Source organism: Epinephelus fuscoguttatus, linkage group LG12 (assembly GCF_011397635.1).
Source record: "Epinephelus fuscoguttatus linkage group LG12, E.fuscoguttatus.final_Chr_v1".
Lineage (NCBI taxonomy): Eukaryota > Metazoa > Chordata > Actinopteri > Perciformes > Serranidae > Epinephelus > Epinephelus fuscoguttatus.
The window spans coordinates 25,864,060-25,875,822 of NC_064763.1; the positions used below are offsets into that span (position 1 = coordinate 25,864,060).

The 11,763-nt window shown below is 40.3% G+C and overlaps 1 protein-coding gene across 1 annotated transcript; it reads left to right on the plus strand.

Moving 5' to 3' along the window:
- Positions 1-3,718: 3,718 nt before the first annotated feature.
- LOC125898261 (organic solute transporter subunit alpha-like) lies at positions 3,719-9,663 on the plus strand. Its single transcript, XM_049592022.1, has 8 exons — positions 3,719-4,177; positions 4,809-4,960; positions 5,141-5,214; positions 6,816-6,974; positions 7,175-7,286; positions 7,362-7,508; positions 8,176-8,281; positions 8,377-9,663. Exons 1-8 carry the CDS (start codon positions 4,102-4,104, stop codon positions 8,535-8,537), a joined length of 987 nt encoding a protein of 328 aa, XP_049447979.1. The 5' UTR covers positions 3,719-4,101; the 3' UTR covers positions 8,538-9,663.
- Positions 9,664-11,763: the final 2,100 nt, after the last annotated feature.

The window sequence follows — 11,763 nt, forward strand, 5'->3', positions numbered from 1 at the left end:
TCTGGTGGGTTTGGCGTTAGCGATCTCAGGGCTGTTTCTAGACAAACAAAAAGGATCTGAACAAAAAGGATTTTACTCTTAAATTAAAATGTTAATCTCTTTAGTGATCCTTTCCGTAAGCTGTCAGACACTTAAAATGTCAGTGGCAAAAAAACAAGCACTTTTAACGAGTGAACACTGAAGGTGCATTTTGCCCAGAGTGGTTACATTGCAGCCCTCTCCACTAATACCGGACAAATTAAAGGCGCTGTATGTAAGAATGTGGCCAAAACGGTTACTGCACTCAAATTCAAAATACTGCCGCGAGTCGTGTCCACCCCCCCTCCCCTACAGATTCGCGGTTGCTGGACAGCGGCACGCTGGAGACTGATTTGTTTGCCCACGGGCATCTGCCGTGGCAGGGCCACGTCGCCGCGTCCTTGATCTTCTGTTTTCCAGCGGACCATTTGAGCAAGTCCGGCTTTTCTGTTGCTAACGCTGCTGCCGGGATACAGCGGAGGAGCCGGCTGCTAATGCTATGTACCAGGACACTGCTAATGCTGCTTGCCGTGCTGCTGTAGCTCAGTCGTAACTGTAACTGAAGCTGAGACTCTACTGACTGCGTGACTGGTAGACAGCAGTGGGTGGCGCAACAGGCCAAAACACAAATTCAAAACATAAACATGATTTGCGGACCGTAAATTTTTTTTTAAATGCGAATATTCTGGCTGTACTGTTGTTGTTGGTGAGATCAGTGTGTTATATGAACATTATTCCTTAGTCTCGGTGACATATTAGGAGGATTTTATGACTATTTGCTTTAGATTTCTTACATATAGCTCCTTTAAAAAAAAAAAAAATTCCCATTAGTCACTTAGACATACAAGCATGATAAAATGAGGTCCAGGTTGAAAAATACCAAGTTACCTGTTAATGCCAATGATTAAATCTTTTTGCTTGCTTTCTTTTATTTTCCAGTTTAATGATAAGATTTATTTGAAAGTAAATGAGAGCACAAAATGAAACCATAATTAACCATTAAAGGATATTGTCAGAAAGGTCAGGTGTTATTGATCAACTGTGTTCTTTAGCCTCAACCCAGATAGATAAGGTAGAGTTTATATACTGGTAATGAAATAGTAGGATTGCCATCCTAAATCTTCCTCTTTGTGCTCCTGGCAGCTGCTTCCTTGTATTACATTCATTTTAGTGGAAATGATGAACAGCACAGTGTGGGGTTTGCTGAATGATCATCAGACAATAATGTGTAGATATTACTGAGTGCTAGCCCATGTGCATGTACTCACAGAATCTCACAGTAGTTTAATAACTTACTTCACTGATTAAACCGAGCTTCCTGCACCACCCAAGCAGCTAGTGCTGCTAACGTCACCAGGCTTGTAAAGAACTGCTGTTTTGAGAGAAAATGATTCACGCAGAGTGACCTTCAATGTTCTGTAACAATAAATATAATGTAATAAAGTACGAGGTGTTTCTTCATTTCAAACACTGGTGCACTGCGATTTGTTATAAATTAGAGGAGTCAAAAATCCTTACTTTACTTAACCACTGCAGAGGACTGACTGTGTTTATAGCCATACGAATTCAGGTGATTATCGTAACCAGCTTAAGATGTCTAAGATGTGTCCAGATGTGTTTGATATGACATGCTTTTTTAGGTTGCAATATTTTGGTGATGCACATGTGACAATAGGAAAAACAGGCATTTGCGATCAGGTGCTGAGCTTACTCATTCTTTAATCATAAAAGTCAAAATGAACCTTAGCATGCTGACGTTAGCATTTAGCTTAAAGCACAGCTGTGCCAACGTTTTCTCTAATAGAGCTGCTAACATGGCTGTAGTCTCTCATCTTGTTAAATCTGAGGGGTACTGCAGCTCCATCCTGTGTGGCCAACAAGAAATACATGTAATTGTGATTTGGCACGATGAGATTTTGCCAAGTAAGACACTCCTGGATCAACAACCCAACCAATCACAGCCCTTTGACGTCATCAGTGTGCTGCTCCTGTGCTTCCTTTACAATTCCTGTGCCTCTTCAGAACGAAGCTAGTTTTCCGGGGCGTCTGTAGCACAGTGTATAGTGCTGGGGCCCCATATACAGAGGCATCGCCTCGCTGCAGCAGCTGCGGGTTCGAATCCAGCTCGCGGCTCTTTGCTGCATGTCAGTCCCCGCTCTCTCTCTGTCTCCCCATTTCACTCTGTCCTGTCAATAAAGGCAAAAAAAAAAGAACAAAGCTAGTTTTCCAAATTTAAGTTAGAACCAAAACCATTATAAGCACTGCAGGGTTAGCAAGTTAGCTTGCTAACTAAGTAGGTTATGCTAACAAGTAAGCTTGCTGGTAGACAAGAACATTAGCGAGCTAGCTTGCTAAGTAGGTATGCTATGTTAATGAGGAAGCTTGCCAATAGGCTAAAATATTAGCGAGTTAGCTTACTAACTAGGTTGGTTCTACTAATAAGTTAACTTGCCAATAGACAAGAATACTAGCGAGCTAGCTTGCTAAGTAGGTGAGCTATGTTAATAAGGAAGCTTGCCAAGAGGTTAGAATATTAGCAAGTTAGCTTGCTTACTAGGTTGGTTCTACTAATAAGTTAACTTGCCAATAGACAAGAATATTAGCGAGCTAGCTTGCTAAGTAGGTATGCGATGTTAACAAGGAAGCTTGCCAATAGGCTAAAATGTTAGAGAGTTAGCTTACTAACTAGGTTGGTTAAGCTAATAAGTAAATTTGCCAATAGACAGGAATATTAGCGAGCTAGCTTGCTAAGTAGGTATGCTATGTTAATATTCTGGTCCATCAGTAAGCTTAGGCTACTTGTTAGCATAGCCTGCCTAATTAGCAAGCTAACTTGCTGACCCTGCAGTAGCTTATAAGGTTTTTGTTCAATGTTACTGAGCATTTTGTTCAATTGTACTAACTTAATTAGAAAACTAGCTTTGCTCTGAAGAGGCACAAAGGGATTTTGAAAGAGCCACAGGAGCAGCACACTGATGATGTCAGAGGTGCTGTGATTGTTTGATTGCAGTGTTTGTCCTGGAATGAAATGTAGGATGGTGATACAGGAGCATGTCCAACTTGGCAAAATCACATAGTGCACGATATTTCCTACAGTAAACAAAATGCAGTGGTGGATATTCCAACGTCGAACAATTATAAAAGAGATGCTGAATGAGGAACATGTGGAACAATGCTCTCTCAGCTCTCATTAAAGAGATTATGACAGAAAAAGTGGTGACATGACTCTGCCCTCTTTACATGAGGGTTAAAATGGTGGTTAAAATTGGTTAAAATTTGCCAGACATGTTCAGGCAAGCATTGACACGTAATGAGTTACTCTTCAGGCACAGGAACATGTGCAGGGAGCAAGATTGGCCAGCTAGCCGGGAAAAGGTGAACGACCTCAGTGCCGTTCACCTCTCCATAAATATACAGCAGATAAAGTTGTAAGAGTCTCAACACCCAGTTTTATGTTGGGAAGAGGAAACCCTTTGACCTCAGTGAAGCTTTATTATAAAAGATAATCCAAGATTTTCTAATCTGAAACTTACTTTTTAATTTTTTTGCTCATTTATCTATGATTAGTGCCCCTCTTTGATGTATTGCTGAAACTGAATTATAAAACAGACATGTTCCTCATGCTTGAAGGACATTCCTTTATTTTTTTATAATTAGTAGGAAGGAAATAACACACATTGTCAAGGTTAATGTTAATCTGTCTCACTTGCTCATCTCACAACTCCCAACTCTGACCTTTGTGTTATTTTAATTACTGTGACTTCAGTCTGTGAATGAATGAGCGACAGTCACTTACGGAGGTGTTCTCATAAACTTCTAAGCTGTCATCCCACCTTCACTCCTTAGAAGCCACCTAAAGGGTAAAGTACACACACAGTTAAGTCTGCTACTAGAATCTACCGGCAGACACTGCAATGTAACGGGAAACAGAAACAGTAGTAGTAGACCTTGTTATTTTACAACTGATCAGGTTTCGCAGAGGTCATTTAATCCAGGATATAAAGTTCAATTTAATTTGTCTAGAGAATTTCTTCTTAAACTTAAGTCTATTAGTGAATTTCTCAGGAAGAATACTTGGACACCATGGAGGAAGCCCTCAACAGCACCATCGATCCAGCTTGTTTACAAGAGCCCCCGCTGGCTATCGACGTGATAAAACGTAAGTGACCTGCATCACCACATCCTGCTTGCTGATAATGTTTCTTTATCAACAAGTCTGAGCTAATGACATTTGGAATTCACTCAGCAGTGTAACGCGAGCAGCTGTGTGTGGGGCTGGTATTTTTTCAGCGTATGTCTGTGTTTGTGTGTGTTATCATGGCAAAATGTGGTCTTTGAGACATCTTCTGTGGCAGGAATTACCAAGGGAGCAGTTCTCAGTGCTTTGCTAGGTGTTTGAATATCTGTCTGTCTGTATGCGGACAGATTTTGTCACAGCAATAATGTCACAAAGAAGCAGTCACCAAACTTGTGCCCCATGTACAGAGGCAATGCCAGCAGTCGCAGGCTTGACTCCGGCTTGCAACCATTTGCTGCGTGTGAACCCCCCCTGCACCCCCTCCCTCACCCTTCCTCACTCTGCCCTGTTCAAAAGCCTGAAAAAATAATCATGTACTGGCACACTATGTTCTCATTAAAATAACTCAGCTGACTTATGGTTTCACACAGGACCTGAACAATGTTCTCCTGGGTTTATTTGACTCATCCAACCATTCCAACCTGTTTCTAAAGTACAATGTTGTGCACATTTTTGACTTAACCTCCCCCCCCCCCTCTCTGTTTTCAATCAGAGCTGGACGTGTTTGGCTTGTGCCTGTACTCCATGCTCACCTTCATGTCCTGCATCTCCCTGCTGCTATACCTGGAGCAGTGTGTCTATATTTATAAAAAAGTGCCCTACCGCAAGAAGACAACCATCATTTGGATAAATGGTGCAGCACCAGTAAGCATTCGGACCTGTTTTGGTGTTATAATATAATAATAATAATTTTAAAACCAATAGAAAATAATCATTATAAACCACTTTATTTGTGAACTAAGTCTCCAGAACTTGGGCACAAGGCCTTATGAAATACAACATGAAATCTAATTGTATGCACATTCTTGTGTTTCTCTGTTTTAGGTCATTGCTGTTATGTCTTGTTTTGGGATGTGGATCCCGAGGGCAGTCATGTTCACAGACATGACGTCTAACAGGTACATTTTCATTCAGCATCACCAAAATTAGTACTCAGGGCTCAGGGCAAAGTACTGTCTCATAAACTGGAGTCTTTTTTTTCTTTGATATTTTAAAAAAAGCTGAAAAATGATATTGAATCCGATATGAATCTGTATTTACGGATGTTCTCTTCTGCTCTCGTTTCCTATTGATACTCATTGGTAACTAGGGGTAGCTACTGATAGCTACCAGGGGAAACAAAAGCGCACTTCCTTTGTGCTGTAACTTGAGCCTTTTTTTTTAATACCCAGTGGGAGACATAATTGCATGTTGAAAGCGATGCTGATGGTGTCATTATTCTATAGCCATTACATTGTGTAATCAAGATTGACTTCATGATGATAAGTTCAGCAAAAAACTCTCCAGTTTAAATGTCAAAAACTAGCAGTAGCCAGTGTTTGTTAAATGTCTGTTATCTTAAAGCTGTGACCTGTAAGTCTCACTTTGCAGTAAACTCATTACTACTGTTATCATATCAGCTTCCAGGTTATAATAGTAATCCATTCTTTCCTTTATTATGTTTCCCTCCATATAACATTAATATAAGATAATTTAATATTAAATTATATTTTGTATAACAGCCTTTATGCCAGGCTGTGATTCTAAATAAGTCAAAACTAAACAAAAAAATCACACAAACCTGGTTGCTACATTTTAATAAAATCCCGACCTCACCTGAGTGCTGTGCCCATAAATGTCCTGAACAAAGCAAAATAAGAAGAGAACAAGAGAATACAGCCAGAAGGCAGAGTCTCTGCAGATACATACACCACCACTCACTTCTAGTGGATCAGAATGGCCGATTTAGAGAGATTACTACGAGTAAGTCTACACATTCAGGAAAATCCTGCATAAAATATCTTAACATGTACAAATTGTTTCTAGTGGTTGCTTCATTACAGCATTTTAACATTGTGCCACCCAACTCGGTGATTGGCCTTTTATGCACAAATGCACAGCATGACTTTAAATCACAAATAACACAGTGTAAAAAACAATTGTAACCATTAAAACATATTTATTAATAATGGAAACCTTAACCTTTAATTTGTTGCTGGTCAGAATATTCCAACACAAATTATGCCAGAGAAATACAGCAGAGAGTGAAAGGTTTGCCCGATGGATCTGCTAGACAAGATGACTTGAAGCCTTGTATAGATTAAGTGAAGGACAACAGTTATACCACTTGGTGAATCATTACACACCAAGACAATGCTACATCTCCAACCAGCATGTGTCATCTCCAATAAAATGAACAAAATCTTTATAGGCTTTTGCCGACTGCAGTAATGTATTTATGTGCTTTCTGATTTATGAGATTAATCAGCAGAACAGCATATTTAACAGCAGGGTCAGCATCCTTTAACAAGGGTTAATTTGTTCTCACATGTCAAAGGTAGATGTGTTTTATGTGATAAATGAAAAACGTAATATGTCATATGGCTCCCTTGCTGAAAAAGCTTGAATATACCATCACGTACAGTGAAGCTAAACTGTGGTGCTCCAGAGTGATTATTGAGAATTATGACATATCTGGTGTCTATAAACTGATCTAAATCTCTTTTCCTTCTCTGTGTAGTTATTTTGCAGTCGTGGTGTATAAAGTCTTGGTTCTGCTGGTTGAGGAGTTTGGGGGCAGCACTGCTTTTCTGAACCGGTTTTCCGGTAAACCATTTAAGATCAGAACAGGACCCTGCTGCTGCTGCTGCGTCTGTCTTCCTCTTGTGCCCATGTCACGGTATTTATACACTCTGTGTGTTACTGTTCCAGTTCCAATAACTCAAGCCTGTGCTCTTTACTGCCCATAAACTGAGTTTTTTTAATGATAATTTAATCCTGCTCTTAATTATTTTCATTACTCCTTTAATACTGACTGCATATTATATTATGATTGTGTACATTTCTACTCTGGATCTTTTTTTGGGTGGGATCCTTTAGGCGACTGTTATTCATCCTGAAGCTGGGTGCTCTACAGTATGCAATCCTTAAGACGGTGCTCTCTGTCCTCTCCATAATATTGTGGACAAATGGCAACTTTGACATCTCTGATGTAAGTATTTAAAATACTTTTCTATGCATCCAATTGACAACATGACATTGAAATATTTCTTTGCTCCTTTTTCAGTTAGAGATCACTGGTACAGCCATTTGGATCGGCCCATTCCTCGGCGTTCTCACTCTCACCTCCCTCTGGCCTGTTGCCATCATCTTCATGAACACTAACAGCTTTCTACGCACCCTCAAAATTGTCCCAAAGTATGCCATGTACCAGGTGAGTCAACACAACCAATATCATATGGATGCTGAACCCAATTTCCTCCCGATGTTCCATTGGTTAGTGAATGTATTAAAAACAGAGTAGAAGGTGGCACCTTGTATGGTAGCCTCAACCACCAGTGTGTGAATGGTGAATGCGACTCGTAGTGTAAAAAGCACTTTGGGTGGTCAGATGACTAGAAAGGCGCTATACATAATAAGTATGTAATAAGTAAGTTTGTTTTAAGTATGTTTTCTTATAATCACCTGAAAATAACAGTTTTCGTGACCTTAAACTGAGCTGTTTATATCTACATACAAAGAGGGTCTTCTTCCATGGAGTCCGCAATATTGCACCCCCCATGTTCCTATAGTAGCCCAGAATTGACAAAACAAACAACAGCTCTAGATATGGCCATTTGAATTTTTGCATTTTCATATTGGCCACCATAGTTCCCTACAACTTTGGCACATGGGATTGGTTTCATTTGCTGCAGTACTCAAACTCAACACTAGATGCCACTAAATCTTACACACTACACCTTTAACACCAGTCCCATTGACTGTCGTTGTATTTCTTTGGTGCCATAATACATAAAATATTCATATTTAGTGTGCATTTTAGCTGCATGTACACCGTATGTACAATGTGTAACTCATCAGGTGTTGTGTTTTCTTTTCAGCTAGTACTTGTACTGAGTCAGCTGCAGACATCAATCATTAACATCCTGGCTTTAGATGGGACCATCGCCTGCTCCCCTCCCTTCTCTTCTCAAGCTCGTGCCTCCAGTAAGAAACATTTCTGAATGTCTGCTGCTAACATGTGAGGTGAACTAATCCATCTGAAACCCTGATTTTGTTCTCTCTCCCTCCCTGTCCTGCAGTGCTAAATCAGCAAATGATGATCATGGAGATGTTCATCATCACTTTGGTCACTCGGAATTTGTACCGTCGTACATATGACCCACTTCCCCCTGAGGAACATGACAACGACCAGAATGCCAAAGCCGCCCTGCAGGCTTGTCTCGTGGAGCATGACGTCTGAAAAAGGAGACAGTGACGAAAGAGTGGGCGTCAGCACTGCTCTTAAATGATGTATCGCACCATCAAAGTTTAGAGATCATCAAATAATCTTAAGTCTGATATTAAGTTTTTATTTTTACCTCATTTTTGTCACTTAAATTTAAGAAGAGAGAAAACAGCTTTCCTCTTCTGACTTTCAGCCCTATTTTCTTTGTATTTTTATGTCTGTGCAGAAAATATGAAGCCACTGCCAGTTTAGCCCAGTTGCCAGAAGAAAATGTTGGTAATGTTTGTTTCAGAAAAACCACGAATAAGTTGTATTTGCATGTTACATACGTATCACATCAACATTTTCAAAGTGATGTAATATATGAGCTGACTTTGCCAATGAAAGGTGCAGAGGATGATGGATGCTGTGTCACATGGGCCAGATATCTGCCAAGCTGCAGACCACTGCAGACCCCTCGAGACCAACAAACAACAAAAACTAGTTGTGATGCAATGTCAATGCATGCAGAAACATGCAATGCCAACATTTTTTCTGACAATTGGGTTGGGCTCAGCAGTTGGCATGGTACAACAATTAGAAATGGAGAATCGGCTAGCCTGTCTCTGTCCAAAAAAATCATCCCACCAGCATCTCTAAAGCCTACTAGTGGTTTTCAGGAAGTTATGCGCAGGACTTTTTCTTGACTGTGCACAGTGACTTCCTGGAGTCATTACATCCCATACAGTATTTAGGCTACTGTACAGATATAAAAGTGGTATCAATCATTTCATCTAAATCTCTGTAAGAGAGCAAATATGTGTATTTATCACAGTGACAAAGTATTCTTTTGAACTTCACTAGTTTCAGAGCATTATTGGAGACACTGGGGATTTTCAGACTGTAACTAGGATCTGCAGGTGAGGAGCAGAGCCTTCCTACAAAATCCAGAATATACAGAGAAGTGTAACAGCATGCTGTACAGTGTTTGTATACATGTCATACTGGAACTAAACAGAGAGGAAGAAAGGTTTAAAAATTGGAAAAGTGGTCCTTTGGCTGGGAGTGTGCAGGTTTATGAATTTTTGTTTGCATCAGAGTGTTATTTTTACATTTGCCTGGAGAACGGTAAATAAAAACACCTATTTATTTGTGTTATTGTGTGTGTGTGTGTGTGTGTGTGTGTGTGTGTGTGTGTGTGAGACCTTTATTGTCTTTGCACATGTACAATTAAATTGGGTGGCTATCCTTGCCAGCGCAAGGGTTAAAGAGAGCATGATTACAAAATAAGATGAATAAAATATAACTATGAAAAGAAAACAAAAAAACACAACAACATATAAAACAAAACATAGCACATATGCCCACACACCATATTGCATATTATGCTTATGGGTGATACTATCATATAGACTATCATATTGCACATCACAGTGTATTTCAGGTGTTCATGTTGAGTGCAGCAATGGGTCTGGGATAGAAACTGTTTTTCACTCTGTTTGTCTGCGACTGTAATGGCCCTGAAACACCTTCCAGAAGGTGTTGGCTCAAACAGGTGATGTCGCAGTGGGTTGAGTCCTTGAAAAAGCCACGTGCTCTAATTGTCCTCAAGGAAGAAGTAGAGAGCTGCCGATGTTTTTTTTTTTGGGCTGTGGAAATGACCATCTGGAGTGCTGCTAAGGAAATGGAGACAATGCTGTGCCTTCTTCACAAGCGCAGTGGTATTTGCATTTCATGACAGGTCACCATCCACGTCTTAAGTGCTACTGTCATAGGCGACTGGACTTACTTGAGTTTCTTGAAGACGTTCACTTCTCATCCAAGAGGCTTCTCCAGTTCTAGCTCTAGGTATTAAGTTGTCATCATCCATCATCCATCATGTACACCCAGGAACTTCAATACTCTCTCCACGCAGTCTCCGTTGGTGTGGATGGAATTGGGATTAGATTTTTTTCCCCTCTTTACCAGATGATCAGTTCTTTGGTTTTGGCGCAAGGACAATCTGGTTTGTGTTCAGGACCGGGTTGTCTCTATGCACCACAGTTGTATCATACGCTAACTCGATGATGACATTGCTCAGGTGTGTGGGTTTGCGGTCATCGGTGTAGAGAGGCGGGGCTAAGACTGAGGGCTGTGGGGAGATGGGGACCTGTTCTAACTTCTGAGAGCGGGTGAGTAACAGATGATATGTGAAAGTCCTTAGTCTAATGGTTTAGTGACCAGTCTGTGGTCATCACAATAATGGTGACTTTGGTCAAGGTGTGGGCATGCCCGAGAAAGGCCTACATTGACCTCTGATGTATTTTTTGTACTCTCATGGGAAGTAAATGCAAACACAGTATTCAGCTACAGAGCCCAGGTTGCATGTATTCACATATACTGAGAATCGAAGCACTAATACAAATTGGTAAAAATGATCTGTTTTTTCTATTGTTATTCTACAGACCGATACTTGCATAAACGTTTTTGTGAGGAAACTTAATCCTAACTGTTTGCCCTGTACAACTGCGTACCAGTGTGACTCTACCCTTAAGCCTCCTGCTGTGTCTTCTTAACAAAAAAACAGCCAGATTTGTTCAAAGATTGCTGACCCACTTCCTCAGACTTATTTGGGACAGGGAATACATGCGGATGAGACAGCAGCTTTATTTTCAGACTCCGTGTGTGCACTTAACAGCCGTCTCCAGCCTAACTGTGCCACGTGTTGTTTCCTGAGCAACCACAAGAGGCCGCACTTGTTCCATCCCAACACCAGTCGCCGCTCCTTAAACTTCCACGATTAATTTATATTGATTATTTGTTTTCAGATCAACCTGAACAAAATCTTTATATTTTAAAATGGTGAATACAACAGAGTTTACCAGAGTTTTACAGTTCCCCATTTTAAAGGGGAAGAATTAAATCATTTCGAAGTGCTTGTGCCAAGCAAACAGAATATCCATTAAACTGGCTTACAACATTAAACTGGTTAGGTTGTGTTTACCCAAGATCTCCAAGCCAGCATTTGCTGTAGCCCCTACAGTTGTCCTCTATAACTAGAAAAGTCAAGTCAGACCTGAACATCCAGAGTTGGTTTAGCTGATGACAGAGAATGCGTCATTTGAGTTCATGCATAACCCGAACAAAAATCACATTTATTTGCCTTCTATGAAAGGAGTAAACGTGTCATAGGATAACACTATAATTTTTAGAAATGTGTTTGCCTTTTAGATGTACAGCTTACATTTAATTGATATCACGAATACTTCTTTTTTTTTTAATG

What these genes read in the sequence shown, in the direction of transcription:
- LOC125898261 (XM_049592022.1), top strand. Translation starts at nt 4,102, where the DNA reads ATGGAGGAAGCCCTCAACAGCACCATCGATCCAGCTTGTTTACAAGAG. An exon ending in GGCTATCGACGTGATAAAAC is followed by an intron (nt 4,178 to 4,808) that starts GTAAGTGACCTG and finishes GTTTTCAATCAG; the next exon opens with AGCTGGACGTGTTTGGCTTG. An exon ending in GGATAAATGGTGCAGCACCA is followed by an intron (nt 4,961 to 5,140) that starts GTAAGCATTCGG and finishes TCTCTGTTTTAG; the next exon opens with GTCATTGCTGTTATGTCTTG.